The sequence below is a fragment of the Chrysemys picta genome, chromosome 23 (genome assembly GCF_011386835.1).
Source record: "Chrysemys picta bellii isolate R12L10 chromosome 23, ASM1138683v2, whole genome shotgun sequence".
NCBI classification, from domain to species: Eukaryota; Metazoa; Chordata; order Testudines; family Emydidae; genus Chrysemys; species Chrysemys picta.
Window position 1 is genome coordinate 13,477,965 of NC_088813.1, and position 24,390 is coordinate 13,502,354.

The 24,390-nt window shown below is 44.6% G+C and overlaps 3 protein-coding genes across 11 annotated transcripts in view; 1 reads left to right on the top strand and 2 right to left on the bottom strand.

The window, feature by feature from the left end:
* LOC101935748 (zinc finger and BTB domain-containing protein 8A-like) overlaps positions 1–23,881 on the bottom strand; it is a 28,067-nt gene extending 4,186 nt beyond the window's left edge. For 6 of the 7 annotated variants that reach the window (XM_065576944.1, XM_065576942.1, XM_065576943.1 and 3 more), the window contains exons 1-2: positions 2,915–3,048; positions 808–1,799 (exon numbers count right to left, since the gene is read on the bottom strand). In XM_065576944.1, the coding sequence (XP_065433016.1) occupies positions 808–1,768 (961 nt within the window). In that variant the 5' untranslated portion in view covers positions 1,769–1,799; positions 2,915–3,048. Of the gene's footprint in view, positions 1–807; positions 1,800–2,914; positions 3,049–23,756 lie in introns of those variants that run through there. The other variant, XM_065576941.1, reaches the window with a different exon arrangement.
* ZBTB8OS (zinc finger and BTB domain containing 8 opposite strand) overlaps positions 1–24,390 on the top strand; it is a 52,683-nt gene that overhangs the window by 23,383 nt on the left and 4,910 nt on the right. The gene's annotated exons all lie outside the window — the stretch shown is intronic.
* Positions 12,200–23,892, bottom strand: LOC101934916 (zinc finger and BTB domain-containing protein 8A-like). Of its 3 annotated transcripts, XR_006173106.2 has the most exons (5): positions 23,757–23,892; positions 21,779–22,744; positions 18,568–18,737; positions 17,806–17,899; positions 16,395–16,517 (listed from the first exon to the last, which is right to left on the bottom strand). XR_006173106.2 is itself a non-coding variant. In XM_005302161.4 (4 exons), the coding sequence occupies exons 2-4, from the start codon at positions 22,713–22,715 to the stop codon at positions 16,185–16,187; spliced, it is 1,440 nt and encodes a 479-aa protein (XP_005302218.1). In that variant the 5' UTR covers positions 22,716–22,744; positions 23,757–23,892; the 3' UTR covers positions 12,200–16,184. The 3 variants fall into 3 exon arrangements, 2 of the variants coding, with proteins under 2 accessions (XP_005302218.1, XP_042700676.1); XM_005302161.4 differs by lacking the exon at positions 17,806–17,899 and having other exon boundaries at positions 12,200–16,517; XM_042844742.2 differs by lacking the exons at positions 17,806–17,899; positions 23,757–23,892 and adding an exon at positions 23,021–23,421 and having other exon boundaries at positions 12,200–16,517.

A 24,390-nucleotide genomic window follows, 5' to 3' on the forward strand; every position in this document is an offset into this window, starting at 1 on the left:
TAAATATATGCAATATGAATGAATATACACTTCAAATGTTTAATAGTAAGTATTTCATTTGGCAGAGCGTGGATCATCAATAATGCAATTCTAGTTTAGTGCAAATTGCTGTTAATTTCTTTGGTCACACTGATTGCTTTCTTATACTGTACTTAATATCTCTACCATTGATTGCATAAAGTAAACCTCCTTGAACCCAATCCTGCAAACACTTATGCACCTGAACAGTATCACTGCAGTCAATAAGATTACTCATGTGTAAGTATATGAAGGATTTAGGTCTAATAAATGCACAAGCTATTACTGTAGCACTTAGTGGTACCGAGGTTGGGACTCCATTGTGCTATAGGTACATTAGCATGAAAGACTGCAAGCTCTTTGGGGCAGGAACTATCTAAATAAACAAGACAGATAAAGCCGGTGAGGAAGAGGGGAAGGACAGAGAAATGAAGTAACTTACCTGAGGTGTCACAGCAGATCAGTGGTAGAACCAGGAGTAGAAACTAGAGTTCAGATCCTCAGCCTGGTGTAAAATGTCTCAGAGCTCCATGGAAGTCACACCAGCTGAGGATCTAGCTCAAGTCTTCTGGCTCAGAGTCTAGATCCCCACCCACTAGACTATATTGCTTCTCTCTCCTTATTCCTTAGGTGTTACACTGAATTAAGAAAGCATAATGAAGCTTAAAGTTCGGGCATATACACATGATTGTGTCTTTCCAAGGTTTCGCAGACACCCAGGATCTTTTCCAAGAGAACCCTGAGAAAAGTCTGAAGACAAACACCTTATAAAATTATATCTTCTCTTACCTTCATTCCAACCACCCATTACACCTAGAATCGTGGGCACAGAGGTATACAGTTCATCTGCTTTTAAATCCATATACACCGGGGAAGTTCTTGAAAGTTCTTGTTCCAGCTGAGCAACAGACCATTTCTTTGGTATCACCTTTGATTCTTGATCACATCGGTACCCCGTATGAGCGGTGTTGTTCTCCGTGTCAAACTGAATTTGCTCTTTGGATTGAGAAATGTGGTTAGTCTCTGAAGCACTGCAACTTCCACTGGCCTCATCAGGTTTGTTTGATTTATATTTCAGAAAGTCATGGGACTGTGACAGTCCTAGACGCCTTTGGCGCTTTTTCACTGAGCCAAGCTTTTGGCCTCTTTTGGATAATGGTGTTTCTTGCAGTTGGACATTCATTTGTGAAGATGAGTGGTTCCTGTTATTGGTCCAGGAATTTTCATTCACCATGCCTGCCTTTTGATCTGGAATTAAGTGAGAACTGATGGGGTTGCTTTTAACTTTCCTTCTTGATCTATAAAAAGGTGGGCAGTCAAACCTACTGTTGACCCTTTTGGCTGAGAGGGTGAAGTAGTGATCCTTCTCTTTTTCATTAATCTCCAGTGAGGATGTAATGAAGGTCTTACATACACTAAGAATATCTGTCATCTGCAGATAACTAGCAGCGGACATTACTTCAATCACATTTTGACCAGTGAGAGACAGTTTTCCTGAATATACAAAGTCCAGAATAACTGTGAAGGTAGCAGGAGAGAAGACCTCAAAAGTAGCTGTGGTTGGCTGACTAGTCTCTTTTGAGCTTTGGGAAAGGAGCATTTTGAAATAACCACTACTGGCAAACAGCACATTTCGATGTGCTTTGAAGACTTTCCCCTCAACTAGGATACTGCAGTCACAGAATAAGTCTTGCTTGCGCTGCTCATTCAGTTGCTGAAGAAGATGAAATTGATGGGAAGAAATCTCCATTCCAAAAAGAAGGTAAACAGGAAGCGTTGCTCTACAATAAAGAATAATTACCATCTTGACAGGCGACATGTAAACCAAGGTTGCTGAACAATTTCAAAAACATTTTTCTTTAATAAAAGGATACAGTGAGACCATATAGTCTCCTCACCCCCCCCCCCCCAAGGATCAGCCCGCATTAGCATAAGGGAGAGAGAAGCGAGACTATTTTGATAGAGCAGATGAGATGCCTCAGTTGGATGCTCCAGCTTAGTGCATTTATATCCTAAAACGGAGCAAAACTCAGTGAAAACTTTCAAAAACCCGTGACAGAGTCAGCAACGGGAAAGAAGAACCATCCTTTTAACAGCTATGAGGGGTACGGTTCACGAGTGGTCCTGCCTGATATCCGGTCACCGGGTACCTTGGGGCACGATTGCATCCTCTGCCCAGAAGGACCAGGACGGCAGAGGGAACCCAGTGCCTCCTGCACAAATCTCAGCGGGCACAGAAACTACCGCCCCTGCGCCAACGCGACGGCATTGGCGGAGGGCGCCGTCAATCACCCGCACGCCCAGTCTGAAGTGGCCCTTCCAGCCCGGGGAGCCAGGGCCGCCCGAGGGCGCGAGGCACGCCCGCTCGGAGATCGGTGCGGGCGGGCTCCGGATACGAGAAATCCCAGCTCACGGCAGCAGCTGTCGCCCGGCTGTCTCCTAAGCGGGCGAAGCATCAGTGCCCGTGATCGGGCCACCGCGCCAGGCGGCTTGGCACGGGGCTGCCCCATCCCCGGAGCTCCGGCGCCGCTGTCCGCAGCCTCCCGTGTGCGGCTCCGCCCGGGACCGGTGTATCTGCACGAAACACAACCCTCCCCTTTTGCAACTGGGTGCAGTGTCTCCTTCCCCCTTCGCCGCCGCCGCGCTCCCGCTCCCCACCAGCCCTTTGTTGCCAGTCCCGGCCCTTTCCAGCAGCGCCCGGGCTACAAATGGCGCCCGCTCGGGTCCCCCTGCGAGCGCGGCTCGCTCGGGGCTGAAGCTCGGCTCCGGAGAGCGCCCGGGGCTGGGAGCGCCCGCCCGCCCGCCCGCTTCGGGTCCGCAGAGCCAGCCGCTGTCCGGGCGGGGGCCCGTTCAGCGCCCAGCGCCCAGTCCGCCCGGCTGCGGAGCCGCCACTTACCGGCTGGGTGCTGCGGGCTGCGGGAGGTGGGTGCGGGATTCCCCGGGCTCTAGGCTGGGGCTCTTGGTCACTTTAACGCAATTTTGCGGGTCCCGCCCGCAAGGCCGAACGCGACAGAAACAAAAGGTATTTGCTGACGTGGGCGTCGGTCAGAGACGCCCGAGGGCTGAGGACACAATTAAAGGGGCAACGCACCGATTGCAGCAGGCGCACAACCCAGCAACTTCCTCTGTTGTCTCAGGTGGAGCTCACCTTGCTCTGCGCTGTTTCCCGCTCCCCGCACCCGCAATCCCCCCAAGAAGCCTAGTTCACTGTTTCCCGCAATAAACTGAGCACGGTCATGGTTTAACAGTGTGAACGTTTCAAATATCCAGGGGTTTCTTGGGTTGGGAGAGTGTACGGGTCGAATACAGGTTTCTCTAGTTCTCCTTTTTGTAAAGGAGGAAGCCTTACATTCAACGAGGGGCATGTGAAACCAGTAGCAGAACTAAAGCGGAAGTAGGAGGTCGCTTCTCCCTCTTCCTCCCAAAAGCATTTAGCTGCGGCCGTAATTGTCAAGTCAAACCATTGGTGTGGGGTGTCCCCTATCCATCAGCTAACAAGATCGTGGCGGAAGGCTGCTGTCAACCCCCTTTCAGTATTTGCATTTTTAGTGCAACAAAATAAATCAGGACGGACGTTATACGGTTTGTGTCTTTGTCCTCCCACTCCCTTACAGCGTTCTTCGTGGCTCAGAAAGGGCTCCCGCATCCGAAGAAGTGGGCTGTAGTCCACGAAAGCTTATGCTCTAATAAATTTGTTACCGTAGTCTCTAAGGTGCCACAAGTACTCCTGTTCTTCTTTTTGCTGACCCATCTTGTCCCCCATTAAAAAAAAAACCACAAAAACAGTGATGTAAGAATAAGCCTTCTTCCTTTGTATTTCATGTGTCACTATTTGCATAGTAAAAGATAGTGCTCGTTTGATTTTGGGTATTTCTTTTCTTAAAAAAAAAATACTGGAAACAGTTCTTAGACACATAATATGGTATAAAAGCCTCTACTTATTAGCATAACAATTAGTTCTGGCATAAGTATGGACAATCGACATGCGTGCACTGTATAAAATAATGACCTAAAAAGTCTTAATGGAAATACAGGAGGAGGGAAGAGAGTGTATTGAAACACAATTTAGTAGATGAGATTTGGAAGTTTCAGGTTCACAGCTATACACTTCTTGCTAGAATTATAAAAAGGTCATTTTCATTCTGTCCATAATTTTGGTTTAGCAAATGGGTACTCAGATCATGTGGCCCTTTTTTTGTAGTGTTCCAGTAGTAGAAGTACTTCTCTGCCCATCTTCCTTGATCATTCCTGAGGTATTCTATACACATTAAGAAATTGACACCTGATTTCCTTTTTAATGCTTCATCTCAGCTGGAATCCCTATCATCTGTTATAGTTTGTTTTGAAAAGTATTTAAGTACTGTACTGACAACTGTCTTTTAGATCACTTGTTTATAAACAATGAAAGACACACAAAATAAACTGGGCACTCGATGTATAATTTACATTTCTTTTTAAAATGGTCAAATCACACATCTGCCTCCTACTGTATGTAGAACAAAATCATGCAATGTGTTACTGTTGTCTGACCCCAGTAGTCCACTGAAGCCAAATGGTTTTAGTTACCTTATTTTGTTGTACCCCAATTTAGTCAAACCCCACAGTCCATCACTTAACTTCTCTGATGCTTATTTGTGGCCTTGTCTGGATTAGGAGAAAAAGGTACCCCCACCCCCCAAATTAAGTTAGCTTAATTGAGCGAGTTTAAATCAATTGAAAACCCCACTTAATACCAACATAGATACAGTCTGACACCTTTATAGTGATTTTTTGCAGATCGAGATAGAGCCTAAATATTAAAACCTATATTCATATTATGCTGAAAGGTGTTAATGGCTACCCGTGGAGGAGTCTTGGGTCCATAGACCATCTCAGAAACTCCCTGAAGCTAATGGGTGTGCCAAGCATTTTCAAGCTCAAAAGGAGGATGGGACAATCAAGCCCCTTTATGTCGTAAGAATAGCTACAGGATTTGGGGCTAATTTGTATAGAGTGCTAACCCTGGTTGCAAATGCAGGATCTACGTGAGGATATCAGCTGCAGGTAGTGGGTGTTGGAGACAAAAAGCCAGACCGGACAAGGAGTTGCAAGTATGACCCTGAATGGAAGCAGAGGGACATGGTTTCTTGGCGACAGTACTCACTGGAATGGCAGACTTGGGGATTTCTGAGAAAAGAAACTGCCTGCTGTGGTTTGTTAGTGTGTTCAGGGAAACAAGACATAGTGTAATATTATTTTGCAAAAAAAGTACATAAAGGCTTGTATCTGACTCGTATCACCAATTTCTGATCCTAAAACAACTCTGCAAGTCCCTGAATTTTGGCTAACGGCTCAGTGCAAAGGGAAAACAGTATTAAGTGGGGTTTGCAATAGAATTAAGATAGCTTGTCTGAGCTAACTTGATTGAAAAAGCACCTTTTTCTCCTAGTCCAGAAAAGGCCTCTCTTTCAGTGAACTTGTATAGCAGGTATAATAGATAATGTTTTCACCCCTCAGCTCATTGTAGAAGAGAAGGAATAATAATATGCAGCTTCTGGGCAGCTGATGCATTCAAAATAACTTTGCTGAACATTCCTCTTATCCTTAGTATGTAAGGAATTCAGCATATCACTATATTCAGTTAGTGTCAGGGTTCGTTTTTTTGCAACTCATCTTTGAAAGGCAATTTAAGTAAATTACCCTTTGTGGAACTATTAATCTGATTGGAATCGAAGGATGTTAGTTACATCATAATTCCTGAAACACTCTGTTGAAAGGTTGTGTAAGTCAAAGTATGTTCATTACTTAGAATGACGACAGTTTCTTGTTGATAAGAAAAATCAAGAACAAACATCTCTTCTGAGGCTAGGTGAAAAAAATTATTATGAAGGCTCTATTCTGCATTTGCTTTCTAACATATTTTGTAAGTGGTGTCCTGGAAACAATGAAGCTGAGATCTTCACACTAGATCTTCAGATGTTGAGACTGTTATAGATTTAACATCCAGCCTGCTTGTGACCCATAGCTACTGTACAAATAGCATGATCCTGCTCAGTGCATACTGCAAGATGCTCCAAATTAGTACTCCTGTGTGACCGTGGTTGTGATCATGCCAAGAAAGGAGAGAGAGATGTGGAGAAATAGGGAGACAGAGGAAAATAGGAATTAGCATACTGACTCTCACCAATAGATAATCCGTTGTGACGGGGCAAGGCCAGATGACTATAGAAAAGTAGTGGGAGACAGATATATTAGCCCCAGGTTAAACAAATTCCTGGTACCAGGATAAGTAAATGGCAGCTGCTCCAGGTCAATTAAGACACCTGGGGCCAATTAAGAGCTTTCCAGAAGGCAGGGAGGATGCTAGATTGATTGGGACACCTGAAGCCAATCAGGGGCTGGCTGAAACTCAGTTAAAAGCCTCCCAGTTAGTCAGGTGCGCACGCATGCCAGGAGGTTGTGCTGTTGGAGAGACTGAGCTGTGTGCGCACACACACACACACACACACACACACACACACACACACACACACTGTGTGTGTGTGGAAATAGCCCAGGGAATTGTATGTGTCCTGTTCCTAAAAGGTCAGCTACACCATAGCTGATACTATTAGGGTACCTGGGCTGGAGCCTAGGATGGGCCCAGGCTCCCCCCCGTTTGCCCCCCTCATTAATCACCAGACTGGGAGACAGAGACTGTGCAAGGGAGGATAGCTTCTTCTCACCTCCCTTGCTGGCTTATGATGAAAATGGCTCAGTAGACTGTGACCCTTGTCTCTAGAGAGAGAAGGGTTAAGGGGAGGGTCACAGTGAGCCTCTCAGGCTAGTGAAATCCATCAGGAAAACGCAGGACCTATGGAGACAAGGACAGAGCTTTGTCACACCGTCTAGTCACTCAAAGTGAGCAGCATCACCAAATGCTTCAGAGGATGGAGCAAGAAACCCTGTAGTGAACAATTATGAAATAAAATGCTCAAAGCTGAAGCTTCTTCCTAACTAATCATTTAGCAATCGGGGCATGCCCTGAAACATGGTGTGTGTCTAGCCTTTAGAAAAAGTGATAGGATACATAGAGGACAATGGGATGTGTGAGAAAACAGTAGGTTTGTAGTCTTACCATTGGTCTTACTTACAATTTTTTCCACTGAGAATTATGTGGAAAATGTCCATTAACCTACTAAATCACCATTCATTGCATTGATTTCTATACGTCTCACTCTTTAAGTAGGATACACTTTTAAGAAGTCAGAGGGAGGCTTACTGTCTCTAGTTCCTCCTGTGGTTGGTGTTCATGTTCCCCAATCTTTTCTTCAAATTCTAGGGCATGGACAAGTGATTTGGCTGCTGAGATAGGAAAGACAGAATTTTAGTGACAGACTTGGCTATGGACTGTATGTGCAGGGAGAAAGACGGTGAAAAAAAATCAAAGGTGACCTGGAGATTGCAGATTAGGTGACAGGAAGAATTGAGGTATTGCTCAGGAATGGAATGGGGCTGGAGTGGGGGGTGGAGAAAAGGTTTAGAATTCAGTTTTGGCAATGAAGTTTGAAAGGAGTGCAGGCCACCTACAATGAAATGCCAGTGAGTGATGAGAGACTGAACAGAGGAAGAAGAGTTTATTTCTCCACACTAGAACAGAGTAATCCACATACAGAAGAATAGATGAGGTCTCCCAATGACAAGGTGTAGGTGAAAAAGAAGAGGGGGCTCCGGACAAAGCCATGGGGGTCCTCCATAGAGGGCAGTAGGGGGAAGGAAGAGGATCTGCTGAAACAGATGCTGAAGGATTGGTCAAAAAGTAGGAAGAAAACCAGGGGAGGATGGTATTATGAAAACCAGTGGAGGATAGAATGTCCATGAGAAGGAAGCGATTAACAGTATCAAAAGGGAGCGGAAAAGATCAAGTTGAAACAAGATGAAATAGCGTCCAGGAGAATTGCTCAGGATGAGGTCAATGGAGACTTTGGTGAAAGCAGTTTGAGTGAAGAGGACAGAAACCCAATTGGAGCGGGTGTAGGAGTTAGTAGTAGGGAGCCAGCTGCAGTCCTGGCAGTCTCCTAGTAACATACTAGACACAGCTGATCCTGACAGGGGCTGCCTGATTGATAGAACTTCTTGACTGATGGAGGGGCAGACTTACCTGTTGTTTAACTCAGTGACAGCCAGCGCTCACTGGCTGCTCAATGCATTCCCTGCCTGCAGTGCTTCCTGTATCTGCTCCTGCCTCACCTGCTCTTGAGCCCAGTTCAGCCCCTACCCTTCTTCATCCTTGACACCTGTGGTTCTGACCTCTGGCTTCGCTTCCTGACCAAGTCTCCAGCTCACCCATTGGCTCTGGCATTTGGCATCTGATCCCTGGTTCTGACCCTCTGCTTTCAACTCTGCACCCACATGTCCCATGGCCCCAGTTCTTGACTCCAGCTCAGCTTTGCTCTAAACTCCAGACTAGCTTCCCCCATGGGTCTGACTATTAGGCCTGACCACCCATGTCCCAGCTGTGTCCTTGAGAGAGTTTGAGAAGCCCAAAAGAGAGAGACCAAAGACTGGGCTCAGCTGTGAGGTTGGACTCCATTAGGGCCTCTCTCTTCCTAACAGAGGTAATGGACACCTTGCAGAGGTTGTAGACTAAGATCATGGCCATGCAGGCCCAGATCTTGCTACCTGGGGCCCAGGTGCCTTGTGAACCAAAGATTTCCGCTGGTGACCGCATTAATTTTTGAAGCTTCCTGAGTCAATGCTATGACCCCTGTCATTTCCCACTGACCAGGTACGAGTGGGGCTTATCACCCTGTTAATCAGGGAGGCCCTGGCTTGGGCATCCTCCCCCTCTGGGAGACTTCCAGCACCCTGCTGAAGCAACTTGAGGAATTTATCCAAGCCCTGCTGATTGTTTTCGATGACCTGTATTGTCCCTGCTCTTCCGAAAGCGTGCTTCAGAACCTACGCCAAGTCAATAGGCCAGTCACCAGGTTTGCTGTGGAATTCTGGGGCTTGGTGGCCAATGCTAGATGGAAGACCGCATTCCACACTTAATATGGACATTTTGAGAACTTAGATATGCCATTTGGGCTGTGTAACACACTTGCTACATTTCAGCATTTTGTGAACAAAATTTTCTGGGGCGTGCTGGTTCAAATTTTTTTTTTTGTTCTTTTCTCCAAAAAACAGAAGCTACATGAGCAACACATTTGCCTTGTCCTTGTCAGACTTCACCAGAATGACTTCTATGCCAAACTGAAGAAATGTGAATTTGACAAGGACACTAACAAGTTCCTCAGTTACATAATTTCTCCAGGGGGCCTAACAATGGACCCATGGAAAGTGTCTGCCATTACTATGTGGAATGCCCCAAAAGGATGTCAAGGAGGTTTAGCAATTTCTTGGATTTGCCAATTTTTGTTGGCACTTCATGAAAGACTTCTCCCAGCTAGCGTCAATGGTAACTGCACTCCTCCAAAAACGGTTTTGTTTTGTCTGGTTGGCAGAGAGATGATCAGCCTTCAATCAGCTAAATAAAGGTTTCACTTCAGCTCCTGTTCTTGTGTGTTCAGACTCTGCCAAACCTTTTACTGTGGAAGCAGATACCTCAAACTTTGTAATCAGGGCTGTACTTCTGCAAAATGCAGGCCCACATAACCGACTCCATCCTTGTGTATATCATTCCTGTAAACTAACCACTGCTGAGAAAGCTATGGTATCTGGAACAATTTACTGCTCACAATCAAAACCGCATTTGAAGAATGGAGATATCTTTTGGAGCAGGGTTGGTACCCAGTCCAGGTCCTTACTCTAAGTTCTTTGAATGGCCCATAATCTTAATCAATGGCAGATCCGTTGGCCACTTTTCTTTACCAGGTTTGATTTCCTCATTACCTACCACCCTGGGTCACAAAATGGGAAAGCAGATGCCCTTTCCCGCAAGGACGAATATGCCAAACTGAACACTGCTTCCTGAGCTACTGTGCAACGATCAGCTAATTTTATGGAACCACAGCCTAGGATTTGCTGTCCCTTATTCAGACACTACTCCCAAAAGACCAGCAAGTGGCCAAAATCTGTCAGAGGCTTGATACCTCTGACACCCTGCTCAACTCAGATTTCCACTTGCCTGATGGTCTACTGTATCATGCGAAGTGCTTTTACATTCCAGGTCAACCCAGACTTGAAGTATTGAGAATTTGCCAGGATACACCAGTGGCTGGCCATTTTGGCTTCCATAAGTCTCCAAACTTGGTGGTACGAAGTTTCTGATGGCCGGGGTGAGTCGTGATGTTGAGGGGGTGGGGGGGAAGCCAGCTCCTTCAACCTGTGCTTTCCGAGCAAGTGCCCATGTGCTAAACTGCTTGTTCTACTCTTGCTTCTGCCCACCCCACCTCAGCCCTGGTGTGTGGTCTTGTTGAACTTCATTGTAGAACAACCTCACTCCCAAGGTTACAAAGTCATCCTGGTTGTAGTTCATCTTTTCACTAAGATAGCACACTTTCTTTTCACTCTCTCCACCACTGAGGAAACAGCCTCCCTTTTCCTAAACCATGTTTTTCATCTCCACAGATTGCCAACTAGAATAGTGTCTGATCAGGGTCCACAATTTACTTGCCGGTTCTAGTGCAAACTCTAAACTCCTGGAATTGAACTCTTCCATCTACTCAGCCTACCACCTGCAAACCAACAGGCAGATGGAGCAGGTAAATCAAATCCTCAAGCAATACTGTTGATGCTTCCTTAATGACCGCCAAGAAGACTGGGTCACTTTCCTGCCATATGCCAAATTCGCTGTAACTCCATCTGTACCTCCATCAAACAGAGTCAATTTTATACCCATTAGTTTTCACCCTCATCTCAATCTAGTCACCCCTGCAGACTCAAGTTCCCACTGCAACAGATCTCATTATCCACTTTCACCAAGTTCTCCAGGAACTTACAAAACATCTGGAAGCTGCCAAGGAAACATAGAAAAGTCATGCTAACCAAAGCTACCAAGTTGCACCAACACTTACTGTGGGGAAATCAAATCTGTCCGCTAAAATCTCAAATTCTCCTGCCCATATGCCAAATTAGACTGTCAATACGTGGGTCTATTCAAGATTGCTGAACAAATCAACTGGGTAGCATGCCGAAGCCAGTTGCCCAAATCTCTGAAAGTCCACCCAGTTTTTCACATGACCCCCTGAAACCTTACACAGAAAATCTTTTCCCTGGCTGCTCCACTCCACTACCCTCTCCCATGGAGGTTCAGGGTCAGGCTGAATACAAAGTCTGAAAAATCCTGGATTCTAAGCGAATCTGAGGTTGACTTTACTACCTGGTGGAGTGGGAAGATTATGGCCACAAAGAACAATCTTGGGAACCAGAAGGGAATGTCCATGCTCCGGAACTCATACTCCCGGTGAAAGGCGAGTAGCCAGAAAGACCAGGCCCTCAGACCCTTGGAAGGCACCTTGGGTGGGAGGGGAGGGGGGGGGGGGGAAGTACTGTCAGGGAGACGGTCCCTGCTGAAACTGGCTCCTACCACCACACTGGACACAGCTGATCCTAACAGACTACCTAATTGATGGAGGGGGAGAGCTAATTACTATTTAACCCAGCAACAGCCAGAGCCTGCTGACTGCTCAGTGCATTCCCTAACTGCAGCTGCGCTTGGTCCTGTTTCCTATGCCTGCTCTTTTCCATCCTTGACAAGTCTGGGTCCGCTTCCTGACCAAGTCTCCGGCTCACCCATTGGCTCTGCCCTTGCCCCTTTCCCCCTACATGTCCCGTGGCCCTGAGTCTTGACTCCAACTTGGCTCCATTCTAACCTCTAGGCCTGGCTACCCCCATAGCTCTGACCATTAGGCACGACCGCCCACGTCCCAGTCATGTCCTTGACAGGAAAGGAAGCTAATTCAACAATTATGAGCAGCCTTCTCAAGGTGTTTAGAGGTGCAGGAAGTCAGCTGACTTATCTGTGGTCTGGCAGAGTACCAAGAAGAGAGTATTACAATCAATTTTTTTTTTTTTTTTTTTTTTTTGCCAGACAGCTTACTTTTTGTATTGTACGGTCCTATGAAGCCAGCAGGATATCCACCCCATTTCCATTAAAATTCCCTCAGCCCAGGGCTATGTTTTTTTTTTTTCCCCCTGGACATAAAGAGAGGGGGCTTCTGGAGAAGAATTGTATGACATTCCTACTTAACATGCAAAGAAAGTGATTAGAAGCAAAAGGTTTTCATGAGAGGAGATGTTTAAAAAAATTAGGACCATTTACATTTAGAAAAGGAACAGAGGGAACATGATAAAGTATGTAAAATGATGAATGATAAAGAATGTCAGGCACTTCTGTATACCCTGTTTTGCAGTACAAAAATATGAACAATAAATCAAATTAAAAAGGCAAGTATAAAACTGATACTTTAAAATACAAAACATGTTTACCTGTTGAAATCACTGCCTCAAGATAGTCTCATAGCTTAATAAAATTTTCAAAATGGATTAAACATGACTAATAAAAACCATCTGGTTACATTAGCTAGGATAAATGTATAAAACTGTAGAAACCATTGTGCGTCAGGACATAGCCAGCCACTAACTGCCTAGTCTTGGGAAGAAATTTCCCTCATGTGAGAGCAGGTTGTTCCATAACTGTCCATTACAAGGGTTTTGTACCTTCTTCTGAAGCATCTGCTATTGACCACTCTTGGAGATAGATACATCTCCTCCTAATCAAATATCCTGACTCCGACCAGCATTTCTATGCTCTAAAAAGAAAAACCCCACATACCCCATAGACTAGTGGCTTTCAAACTTTTTTCTGGCGACCCAGTTGAAGAAAATTGTTGATGCCCATGACCCAACAGAGCTGGGGATGAGGGGCTCAGGGTTGGGCCATGGGTGCGGGAGGGGGTCAGGGCTCTTGGGTGGGGCGGCTCAGGGCGGGGATTGGGACATGTGGTTACCCCAGGCGGCTCCTGGTCAGCGACGGCGCTAAGGCAGGCTTCCTGCCTATCCTGGTACTGCGGACTACACTGCGCCTCAGAAGCGGCCAGCAGCAGGTCAGGGTCCTAGGCAGAGGCGCGCAAGCGGCTCCTCGTGGCTCTCGCCTGCAGGCACCACCCCTCCCCCCCAGCTCCCATTGGCCAGGCCGGTGCTCAGGGCAGAGCCACGTGGCCCCCCTGCCTATAAGCTGGACCTGCTTCTGGGGCGCAGTGTCAAAACGGGTAGGGACTTTTAACGGCCAGGTCGGCAGTGCTGAATAGAGCCACTGCGACCCCGTACTGGGTTGCGACCTGCAGTTTGAAAACCATTGCAATAGGCTACACGCTAGATGTCGTTATCCTCAGCAGATGTAGCCCAAATTATGTGTGTGATCCTAAAGCCCTCTTCCCCCTCACCTGCTGTGATCGCTCAATAGTCTGGCACAGTGGAATTTATTACTACCTGGAATTTATTGTGGCTGACTACTGATTGAATAGGCATTTTCCCTCTTACCTGTAAATCAGGTTTCTGTTAGCAAATTACTAAATGAACTGCTCTCTGAAGCTATTCAGTCTCTCTATACACATTCCTTTGTTAGGTCTGAAAGTTAGTTCAGGTTGGTCATAGAATGTTTTACGAAGTTTTAATTGTAGTGTATTATGAGTTCTGGCAGAAATGGAAGAACTCTGCTTGGATTTCTTGCCTCTGCCAGCCACTACCGGAGTTTTGTCAAGGTGAAAAACGTCTGTGCAGTTTCAGAGCAAACCCATTGTGCAAATTTCTGCGTGAAAAAGAACATAAAATTTGACAGGTGATAGCAGGGGGAAATCTGGAATAACTAAAATCTGCTATTGGAGGCCCTAAGCAATCTCCTTTCACTTCCCTGTTTTATCAGAGCCCACCTCTGGTCATCCCATTCTGCCATATGAAAAAAAATGGACAAGACTTTCTCTGCAGACAGTTAACATTGTTTCTGAGGCAGACAAAGGTAAACAAGGGTATTCCTCTCTTTAGAAGATGAGCATGCTACTTCTGGACTGCTCTCAGCTTCTGCCAGTGTAGAAATTTAGGACCCAGACTATGATCTCCAGCAAGGCATTGCCCAGGTTTTCATTTAACATTCCTGCTAGCCATTAACATCCCAAAAAGAAAATGCTGCTCTCTCAGGTAATGCAGATATTAAATTAAGATTATGCATCTTTACATAAGTGGATTTCAAGTAGTGCTTTTTAAAGATGTAAATGGGTAGAGAGGTTACAATCGTATACTTTTGTAATGTTGCTGTAGTTAATCCAGATGTCAGGCAAGCATGTTTATTGACATAGTGCAAAGAGATAAAACCTGCAATTTACTATCAGAGAAAAATTCAGCCCAGGAAGATTTATGGAAAACAGAAATTTAAGGCATAATCCTGCACCCATTGAAATAAAAGATAACACCAGTAATTTCCATGAGGGCAGGATGAAGCTTTTAATAATTATGTCCAATTATCTTTAAATTATCCAACTCCAAATTATTTCTGTCCAAGAGGAGATTGTAGAAAAGCACACTAGTAGCATGCATGTGTTTTGTTTCATGTTTGCAGTGCTGGTTAACTCACTATATCAGAGTAAAAGTGGCTTATTTTGTCTCAGCAGCATTCTCTGGTTGGCACTAATGACCTCTTGTATTCTAATTGTAGACAAAGTAACCAATTGTATGTATGGTTTTCAGTGTATACTGTTCACTGAGATAGAAAAAGATTACAAGGTTCTCCTGGTGACAATGACTTTGGGAACAGTAAGTATGTGGGGACCCTTTTACCTTAAACTCACCAGTTCAAATTGAGTACAGATCACTATGGACCAAAATATTCAGTGGCTTAGATTAAAATTAGTTGGTATTAGTTCAGTTTCTAATTACCAGGTGTACAGGTTAGTTAGCTGTGACACCATTGTTGATAATGTAATGAGGGGACAAGGAAGGAACTAGCATGAAGGCTAAAACAACCCTTTTCACCCCCTGAAGGTGTTTCCTTTACAGTAGTTTTGGGAAGCCTGAACGGTCATTGATTGTGCTGTACCTGTTCTAATTAACAAATCTGAGTCATGGTGAGTGAGGTAATATCTTTTTATTGGACAAATTTCTGTTGGTAAGAGCGACAAGTTTTTGAGCAACAAAGGGCTCTTCTTCAGGTCAGAGCTCTATGTGGCTTGAAAGATTGTCTCTCTCACCAACATAAGTTAGTCCAATAAAAGATATTACTTCACCCACCTTGTCTCTCTAAATATCCTGGGACTGACACAGCTACAACTACACTACATACAATTCTCAGTCATGTCAGTTTGGCACTTTTGAGAAGTACAAAAATTCATTATTTAAAAAAATTGCTTTCCTTCGGTAGTTAACAAAAGACTGAGTGGATTTTGATGGGAAGAATGAGTATTCCCGATTTTCAGAGTGAATAAGACATTTAGCGGTATCAATGATTGATTTCTCTCAGACATCACTTGATCTGTGACGTATTGACTAGAAGTTATATCCATTTGTTTATTTTCTGGGAAAGTTTTCCTGAATGAATGGTCTGCTACTGTTGTTTTTTTTTCTTAGAAGAAGTTTTACAAAAAAGTGCTTTTCCAGATATGTGCTATCACATCTAAAACATTTTATATACAATATTTCTGAAAACTTTTCCTGGCTTCTCTAAACTTGATATCAAGAAATTATTAAATTCCATGGACGGGCACCCTCATTTCTGGATTTTAAAGAAGATTTTGTTTATGTTCTATACTGGGCTACCTTTCATATTTAGCTGTCACCAGGTGATACTGGATATAAACTCCACTCTCCCCCACCCCCCCGCCACCTATAAAAGTTTTAAAATAGGGTAATTTACAGTGAAATGTGAAATTTTAAAGTGTTTTTACCCCCCCCCCCCCACACACAATGGAAAAAGGTTTGAGAAGGGAACCACTGTCTGCTATAAAGTTATCGTAGTAGTTCAGTCTCATTGTTCATTCATTATTCCATCTCAGGATGGATTCTTTCTAATGAAGCAAAATATTGATACTTTGAGTAACAAAATTCAAAATGGACTCAATGGCATGTCCATAAATGCATGCAAGTTTAGACAAGTTCATAAGAAGCCAATATAGTAGATCTTTGTATATTAACAACAGGCTGGTTGGGGGCTAATGGTCAAGACACTGTAAGTCAATGTAAGAGGGGAGATTTACTAATTCTCAGTTCACTCACAACTACCTAATATTTGGCTTGACTTCCTGTTCTTCTGCTTCATCTTCACTATCATCAACCTGTTGGATGACCAAGTCAGTAGACCCATCCTCCACAATCTCCACATCAGATCTGTTGTCTTCACTGTAGTGCCACCTGGAATCTTTATCCCCTTCTTGTGGAAATTCAAGCTGTGGTTCAGCCTCCAAGTCAATGCGGATGCTGTCTATGCCGGCTTCAGCCAGACACTCATTACAGAGTCTGTAACGTCTTGTCCCCTCTTGGACCACTTGCCCTGTTAGCTCAGTCACGTGGCGCTTACACTTTCTGCAGATTGGCTTACAGGCCTGATGAATCTGTGAAAATTGAAATGGATAAAAGATGTAGGATACCAAACAATTTTTTGTTTTGTGAAGAAGCAGTCAGATATCATTTGACAACTTTGTGCTTCACAGGTTTATAAAGAAAAATTAATTTAGGCTGATTTAAACAAACCTACTGCGCAGCCCAAAAGATTTCACAGGGGAGCTGAAAACCCTATGTTGTGATCTCAACAGTACAGAGCACTTGCCTTTTTTGAAAAGTTCTGTCTCAGTTTAAAGTTCATAATTCTGTCCTCAAGGACAGGCCTGGTTGGGAAATTAAACTTTTAATGTTAAAAATCCAGGCAGCATAGCAAAATTCTAACTACCCCAGTGAACTGAGTTCTGGCTTCATTATTTCATAACTGGGATTTAAAAAAAAAAAAAATCTGCAACAAAAAATTGTGATTTGTTAATGAAGTAGTATGACAGAACTGTGCTCATTCAACAATTTGTTATTTCAAATACAAAATTTACCAAATAAAAATAAGAGGGAGAGCATACAGGCTTGTATGTATACCAGAGTTTTCGGTCACAGATCACCTAATTTCATCTTTCTGTAATTGGCCTACAGACTATATATTACTGACACACAATTTTCAACCTCTCAGGGTCCAAAAACATGAACCTAACATGTGACACAAACTAATTATTCATTCATTAAGATGGATGTAGGATTAATTCCTTAAGTGTAAATAGCAAGTTTAATTATTATTTTTCTGATACAACTTTTTGACAATATAAATGAGAAGATGGCAAATGCGTGTGGAAAACAGTTAGCTTTGGGCCTGAATTGAGGTAAGTGGACAGTTAATGAAATCCTCTGGTTTGAGTGGTAGTCTTTTTTTGGGGGGGGAGGGCGAGGAAAGGAGTAAAAAGAAGGTCACTGTCTAGTCCTCAGTGCCACCTTTGTGATTTGCTAATACTCACTGTACGTATATGCATATAAGCATGGATAACCATATTAAAAAAAGTTAATACTCCGCTATTTCAGTCTTAAATAAACTGTTTGATGTATGTACATTAAAATGTACACCATATACTGTAGTAAGGCTTTTTAATCTATGGTAAAGGCCTACAGGACAATTGTGAAAAGGAAACAAGTACATGATTTTAATTTTCATTATGAAACCATTAAAATTATAGCGCAGAATAGCTTAAAATATCAAAAGGATTATAGTGCTTTCACACCATGGTATATCCCTCTCTAAAGAGCTTGCTCTTCTGGGATAACTTTTAAGCTATTCCCCTCACCGTGTGTCTTCACTCCTACTTTTCCCACCTGTTACCACATGCAGCTCCTCCTCTCAGCCAGTGGCGCAGCTGCAGTTGCTCTAGGTCCTCCATCCACCCTGCCAGATCCTTCTTCTACTTCTCTGTTGACATACATCCCTTTTCAAATATTACAGCTTATCTCCCCAGTACCACCAGTTTTACTTTATTCCTGAACTTATTTTTAAAAAACAATTAAATAGGTATTAAAGGAACAAAACCAAAATTTAAAAGAGCTACACTTGTGTGCAAGACTACCTACTATGGTACTAATACTTAAACTGAAAATACAGAATTTTTCTTTACTTTATGTATAGTCAAATTGGTTATTCAGTTTGTTTCCTCATTTATATGAGTCTTTCACAGAGAAACAGGGAAGAGGGAGAAGTGATTAAGACAAAGAAATTGATGGGGCAAGAGTAGTGCCAAAAACTACTTTCAACTCCTTTTGAGCAACATTCACCCACCTCCAAAGGGCTCACACAAGGCCTATGACTATTCTGAGGTCGTGAATGGTACATAGCCCTTTTGCAGGCCCTCTAAACAAGGATGAAATTCATCCCTTTTCAAGGGGATTAAATTTCAAGTCGACATGTTTTTAAACCACTAGAGTGCCATTTTATATTAACCTTGCTTTAAGAAAACTGGCATAATCATGCCAAACAGATTGAGTAACTTAAAAATAATATGCAGCCATACTACATTATACTCCAAGACATACACTTGTACACACATTAAATGAAACCATGCAGTCTGTGTCTAAAATACATACTGTTCGAAAATGGCTACTTAGGTGGTCTAGCCTGCTAAATCTTTTTCCACATGCCTCACATGGATAAGGTCGTTCTCCTGTATGGCAACGAAGGTGGCGCTTTAGGTCTGCTTTTCGCTTCACCACATGAGTGCAGAATGGGCACTTGAATCTCATCCTGGGCAGATCATCTGTTACAAAACAATCCTATTAAATATCTGAAAAAGTCATAACAGGTCCAATAATGTGACAAATTCTAAAAGATACCTTTTCTAATTTATAAATTATGTTGACTATGAAAATCGGCAGAACTGCATATTGTTTTCATTCTGAAAGAGTGAATTAACATCACAAATCTTTCAAAGTCAACCCTTCAGTTCCACAGGAGGTCATCGTTTTTTCATGTTAAATATATAGCAGTAGAATAAAAGAAAAGGACTTGACAATTGGCTATACTAAAATGGATAAGAATAAAAATAAAGAATATTGACCTAACTTGCAGGATGAAACTAGGGAGTCGCTGTGGTTTATTTTGAAGGGTTAGTGTTTAGAAGCCAGCCTGGACAAACACTCTGATTATAGTAACAACAGTTTGATAAGATAGTAATTTTGAATGGCTGAAATTGCTATCTTTGTAAGGTTAGTGTCTGAAAGATTAGCGTTTCTACTAGTTATACGGTACAGCTCCACTGCCAGCAGATCAAGGCAGAAGAATTGAGGCGTAAATATACAAAGTTGTTTCATGCCTCAAAATAAAATAAGTTGAAATGCCAAAGCAGTAACTAACAAAAAATGTCAGGGAGTTAACCTAAAAATTGGGGGCAAGGGAACGGGGAGGGGGGGGGGAGGGAGGGGCAGAGGAGATTAACAATGGCAAACTACATAGCACTTTCATAATGGTTTTCACCAGTAAATAAACATTATTATCCCCCATTACAGATAAACCGCTTTAGGCCGCAATCCTTTAAAAAGATTTTTTTTTTTTATACTGAATTAACTGTAAGCATGTGGATAGTCCTATTGACTTCAGTATTTACAGGATTGGGACCTAAATGGTTTGCCCAAGATCATACAGCAGGTCAGCAGGACATCTGGAAATAGAACACAGGTATCTTTTTCTCCTATTGCTATGCCCTTCCACCACATTATAAATGTTGTCATCACCATGACCTTCCTCTCTTCCTTCACAGGCTATTTAAAAAAAAAAAAAAAACCATGATGGGGCAGGGGGAGTGTTCCTTGACTGGTGATGTGCAATTAACAGTAAAATAGTTTTGAGGAACAAGATTCCCTACTATTGGCATAGATCTTGCTGGGCATGAGTAAACTTGCATATAGCTTGATTTGAGTGCAAGGTTAAACTGTAAACAAGGGTGTGACAAGCTATGTGCTGGAGATGGTGTTTTTGGGCTAGTTGCGATAAGTGGGAACATGCTGAACTGATAAGCTTGAAATGTAAGTCAGGTGAGGACGTAAGTGATTGGTCTTTACACAATCTGCAATATGATTGGTCCTTACTCGATCTGTACACTGTGTAAACCAATTAGATTCAAGAAGCATAAATGTTAATAGCTAGGAAACTGTGTACTGTGTGATATGACGTAGAATCGCGGTATAATCCTGTACCTAAAACCCCTGCATCTGGGCCTGGCTAGCGTGGGCATAGAGCTGTTACATCCTAATAAAGTAACTTGAGTGACCAGCTAGAGTCAAACTGAGTTTTTGGATCCCGGAAAACTGGATGAAGTTTTCTTCTAGAATTGGATGAGTTTTTCTGGATAAGTCAAGTGGAAGAGGTCTCAGAAGGAATCCCAACACCTACTTCTGCTCTGTTACATGAATCTTAGGAACAAAGAAGCCAGTGTCTTCCCAGAATGTGAAGCAGGATAAAATAAACTGCATTCTGATGCCCTTCACTTCCACAGGAATCTTTGGTTGGTAAATCTTAAGTGATCATATATCTGATCTCTAGTGTTTGGTTGTCTGCCACTTAAAACTTGAATTTTGTAAAGATATATATTATCTGGAAGACTTTACCTGTATTGCCCAATAGTTGGCAGAACATTATAATTATTGTGCATTACTAATTGTGACCAAAGGAAGAGGTGATAAAGCAAAAACCTCACAAGAGAGTCCAATTATTAGAGTATAATTTCAAAAGATATTTTGGGAACATGGACGCAGGAGAAGTTTTAATCAACAGAATTAAATTTTAAAAAATAAATAAAATAATCACAGAAAGTCTGAGACCTGATTTAGCTGCCACTCTCTGCCAAAATTTTAATACTTCTATAAGAACTTAAGACTTTGATCCTACATACCTTTCCTAGGGAAAAAAAAAACACCCACTTTGGTTCCAGCTCGAACTAGTAGTCTCTGTGATATTCTCTCTACTAAAAAGAGAACTTTGGCTAAAATCAACTACTGAGAGTGCGCTTTCACAAACAGCTCATTAGTTCATGCGTTGGAACTATGTATACATCGACAGTGCTCTACATTAACTGTAAAACCTCAGGAAAGAGAGAGCTGGGTATCATTGTGGACTGCTCAGCAATGCTGCATACTGAGCAGAAGTCAATAGTAAAGCAACAAGTATTAGAATGTAAAAGGAATGGATTGAAAACTAATGTAAAAAGATCATACTGTCAGGTGGTACACCCTCACTGGGAAACATTGTGTTCAGTTCTGGTCACCATATCTCAAAAAAGATTAGCAAAAATAAAGGGAATATAAAAGTCAACGGCGCTACAGATTTACCCTAGCTGAGAACCTATCCCATGGTCCCTAATAGTTTGCTGCATACCTTTGATGCATGACTTTTGTTTCTGTGTCTACCTAAGGACACAGGGGTTAATGCAACAGAATTATAGTGGGAGAGGAAAAGAAGTGAGAGCTCTAATTCTGTGAAACTCACCCCATTTTGGAATCCTTCCAAAGCTTGAGAAACCAATTCAAAAGTTAGTAACTGAAAGTAGAAAGATACTGTACATAGCCATAACAGAGTTGTACCACAGAGGGAATATTACTTTCCAATCTTGCATTTCTAGGCAATGCAGCTGAATGTATTCCCTCCCCCTGCCTTTTGGGTGCAATCATACATATTTCCCCATTGATGGAGCTGGTGATATAATAGATTGTTATATAAATTTTCCATTGTAACTTTCATACAGTAAAGATTCAACAACATTTTTGAAAGAAACTGAGGAGAGAGGTACAAATGACCAACTCTTACCTTCAGCCCAGCTCCCCATTACACCTAAAATTGAGGGCATGTTGCCATATTGCTCATCTGCTTTTGAGGACTTTGACTTGCTAGAAGAATGGGGTGATTCATGCTCTTGCTGGGACACACCCAAGCTCCTTGGCATCACATCGGACCCCTGACCATATTGGTACCCAGCATGGGCAGAGTCAATTTCTGTGTCAATTTGGACTTCCTCCTCAGATTGAGAAATGTGGCTAGTGGGGTCTGAGGATCGGTCTTCAAGCTTGCTTGATTTATAATGGGGAATATCAGAGGATTGTTGCAATCCTAAGTGTCTAGTTTTTTTAATGGAATCCTGCCTTTGGTCATGTTTGACCAGCTGCTGCGCATTTCTCTGAGAAGTTGGATAGTAGCTGAAATTGCTCCAAGCATTGCCACTCATCACACAAGTCCCTTGATCAGGATTTAAGTGAGAATGAGGGGGACTGTTCTCTGTTCTCCAATCAGCACCATACACGCATGAGCGTTCCACACCATTGGAATTTACATCTTTGTCTGACAGGCTGAAATATCTATCCTTCTCCTTCTCACTGATGTCCAGTGATGACTTAATGAAGGTCTTACAAACACTAATAACATCAGTCATCTGAAGATAACTAGCCGCTGACATGACCTCAATGACATTCTGGCCAGTGAGACAGAGTTTGCCAGAATACACAAAATCCAGAATAACGGTGAACGTGTCAGGAGAAAAGGCCTGGAAGGTAGCTGTGGTTGGCTGACTGGTCTCCTTTGAGCTCTGGGAAAGGAGCATTTTGAAATAACCACTACTGGCAAACAGCACATTTCTGTGTGCTTTGAAAACCTTCCCCTCAACCAGAATACAGCAGTCACAGAATAAGTCTTGCTTGCGCTGCTCATTCAGTTGCTGCAGGAGATGAAATTGATGGGAAGAAATCTCCATTCCAAAACAGGGGAACAGGAAGCGTTGCTCTACAATAAAGAAGAAGGACACTCTTGACAGGCTACGTGTAAACCGGAGTTGCTGAACCCAATTCTAAAAGCGGCGGTTGTTTGTTTGTTTGTTTGTTTGAAAGCGAAGGAGACCGTATGATGCCCCGAGACCATTCGTTCTTTGCCCAAGGGAACAGCCCACCTCAGCCCAGGGAGGAGAGGCGCGCAGCCCACACCGCCTCTGGACGGCGGGGACCGGAGCGGCAGCGAGAAGCCGCCGGCCCCAGGACATTGGCGGAGGGCGCTGTCACTCACCCGCGCGGCCAGTCCGCATTGGTCCTTCACCCATCGGGAGTCAGGGACGCCCGACGGCGCGAGACGCGCCCGCCCAGCGAGCAGGGGCAGCAGCGCCTAGCGACTAGAGCCCGCAGTAGCCGCGGCGGGCGGGCGGTGCCGGCCCTAGTGGCCGAGGCGCCAGTGCCCGGCAGGAGCCTGCAGCCCCCACCGCGCCGTGGGGCCCCAGCCCGGCAGGAGCCTGCGGGCTGCCCGGGCGGCTGGAGCTCCCACACCCGCTCGCTCCGGGGCAGCTCTCCGCAGGCTCACGCCTCTCCCTTTGTGCGGCTCCCCCACCAGCCCGCCCGCCCGGCCGGCCGGCGTTGCCCGCGCCGCCCCTGCCCAGATGGCGTCCCAGCCGCCTGCGTGTGACCCCTTCTCCCCGTCCGCCGCCTCTCGCCCCGCGCCCGCCGCCGCGCTCCCGCTTCCCACCAGCCCTTTGTTGCCCCCGCCCCGGCCCCTCGCAGCCGCGCCTGGGGCTGCAAATGGCGCCCGCTTGGGTCTCTCGGCAAACGCGGCTGGCTCGGGGCTAAAGCTCGGCCCCGGAGGGCGCCCGGGCCCGGGAGCGTCCACACAAGGGCCCCGGCCCCCTTCGGGTCCGAGAGCCAGCGGGAGCCGCTCGCTGCCCCTTGCATTCGGCTCGCCCTGGGGCCGCTTCAGCCCCCCAAACCCCAGCGCCCAGTCCGGCCTGCCGGCGTGTTGCGGAGCCGCCACTTACCGGCTGGGTTCCGCGGGCTGCGGCGGCTGAGCCGGAGAGAGCGGGAGGTGGGTGCGGGATCCCCAAACCCCCGGGCTGGGGCTCTTGGTCGCCTTAATGCAATTTGCGGGTCCCGCCGCCCCAAACCCTGGAAGCCCGAACGTGAGAGAAACAAAAGGTATTTGCTGACGTGGGCGTTGGACAGAGACGCCCGAGGGCTGGGGACACAATTAAAGGGGCAACGCACCGATTGCAGGCACAACCCAGCAGCTTCCGCTGCTCGAGCTTCCCTTCCAGTGTGGCGCTTTCCTCTTCTCACACCCGCAGTCCCACATGCTCCCCAGGAGGGAACGTGATGTCCTAGAGGCTTCCTTCTCACACCTTTGTGTAGGATAGGGGGGTTGATGCCCAAGATGCATCTGCCACACACCCACATGTTCCCCTGAGGGAATGTGATGCCCCTGTCCTGCCTCACACCCACTTTCCCCTCAAGGCACCAGAATGCCTCAAATTGTTCTTAACCCCCTCAAGCTTTATGATTTAGGCCCTGATGTCCCATTTCTTTCTCTTCATTCAGTAGAGTTTTGAGGCCCTGTCCATTCTCACCTCCTGCGTGCTCTACTTTACATCCTTCCCGTACTCCAGACACTTTAAG

What these genes read in the sequence shown, in the direction of transcription:
- LOC101934916 (XM_042844742.2), bottom strand. Translation starts at nt 23,054, where the DNA reads ATGGGTGAAGGACCAATGCGGACTGGCCGCGCGG. An exon ending in AATGCGGACTGGCCGCGCGG is followed by an intron (nt 22,745 to 23,020) that starts GTGAGTGACAGC and finishes TCTTTATTGTAG; the next exon opens with AGCAACGCTTCCTGTTCCCC. An exon ending in TAAGTAGCCATTTTCGAACA is followed by an intron (nt 16,518 to 18,567) that starts GTATGTATTTTA and finishes CAATTTTCACAG; the next exon opens with ATTCATCAGGCCTGTAAGCC.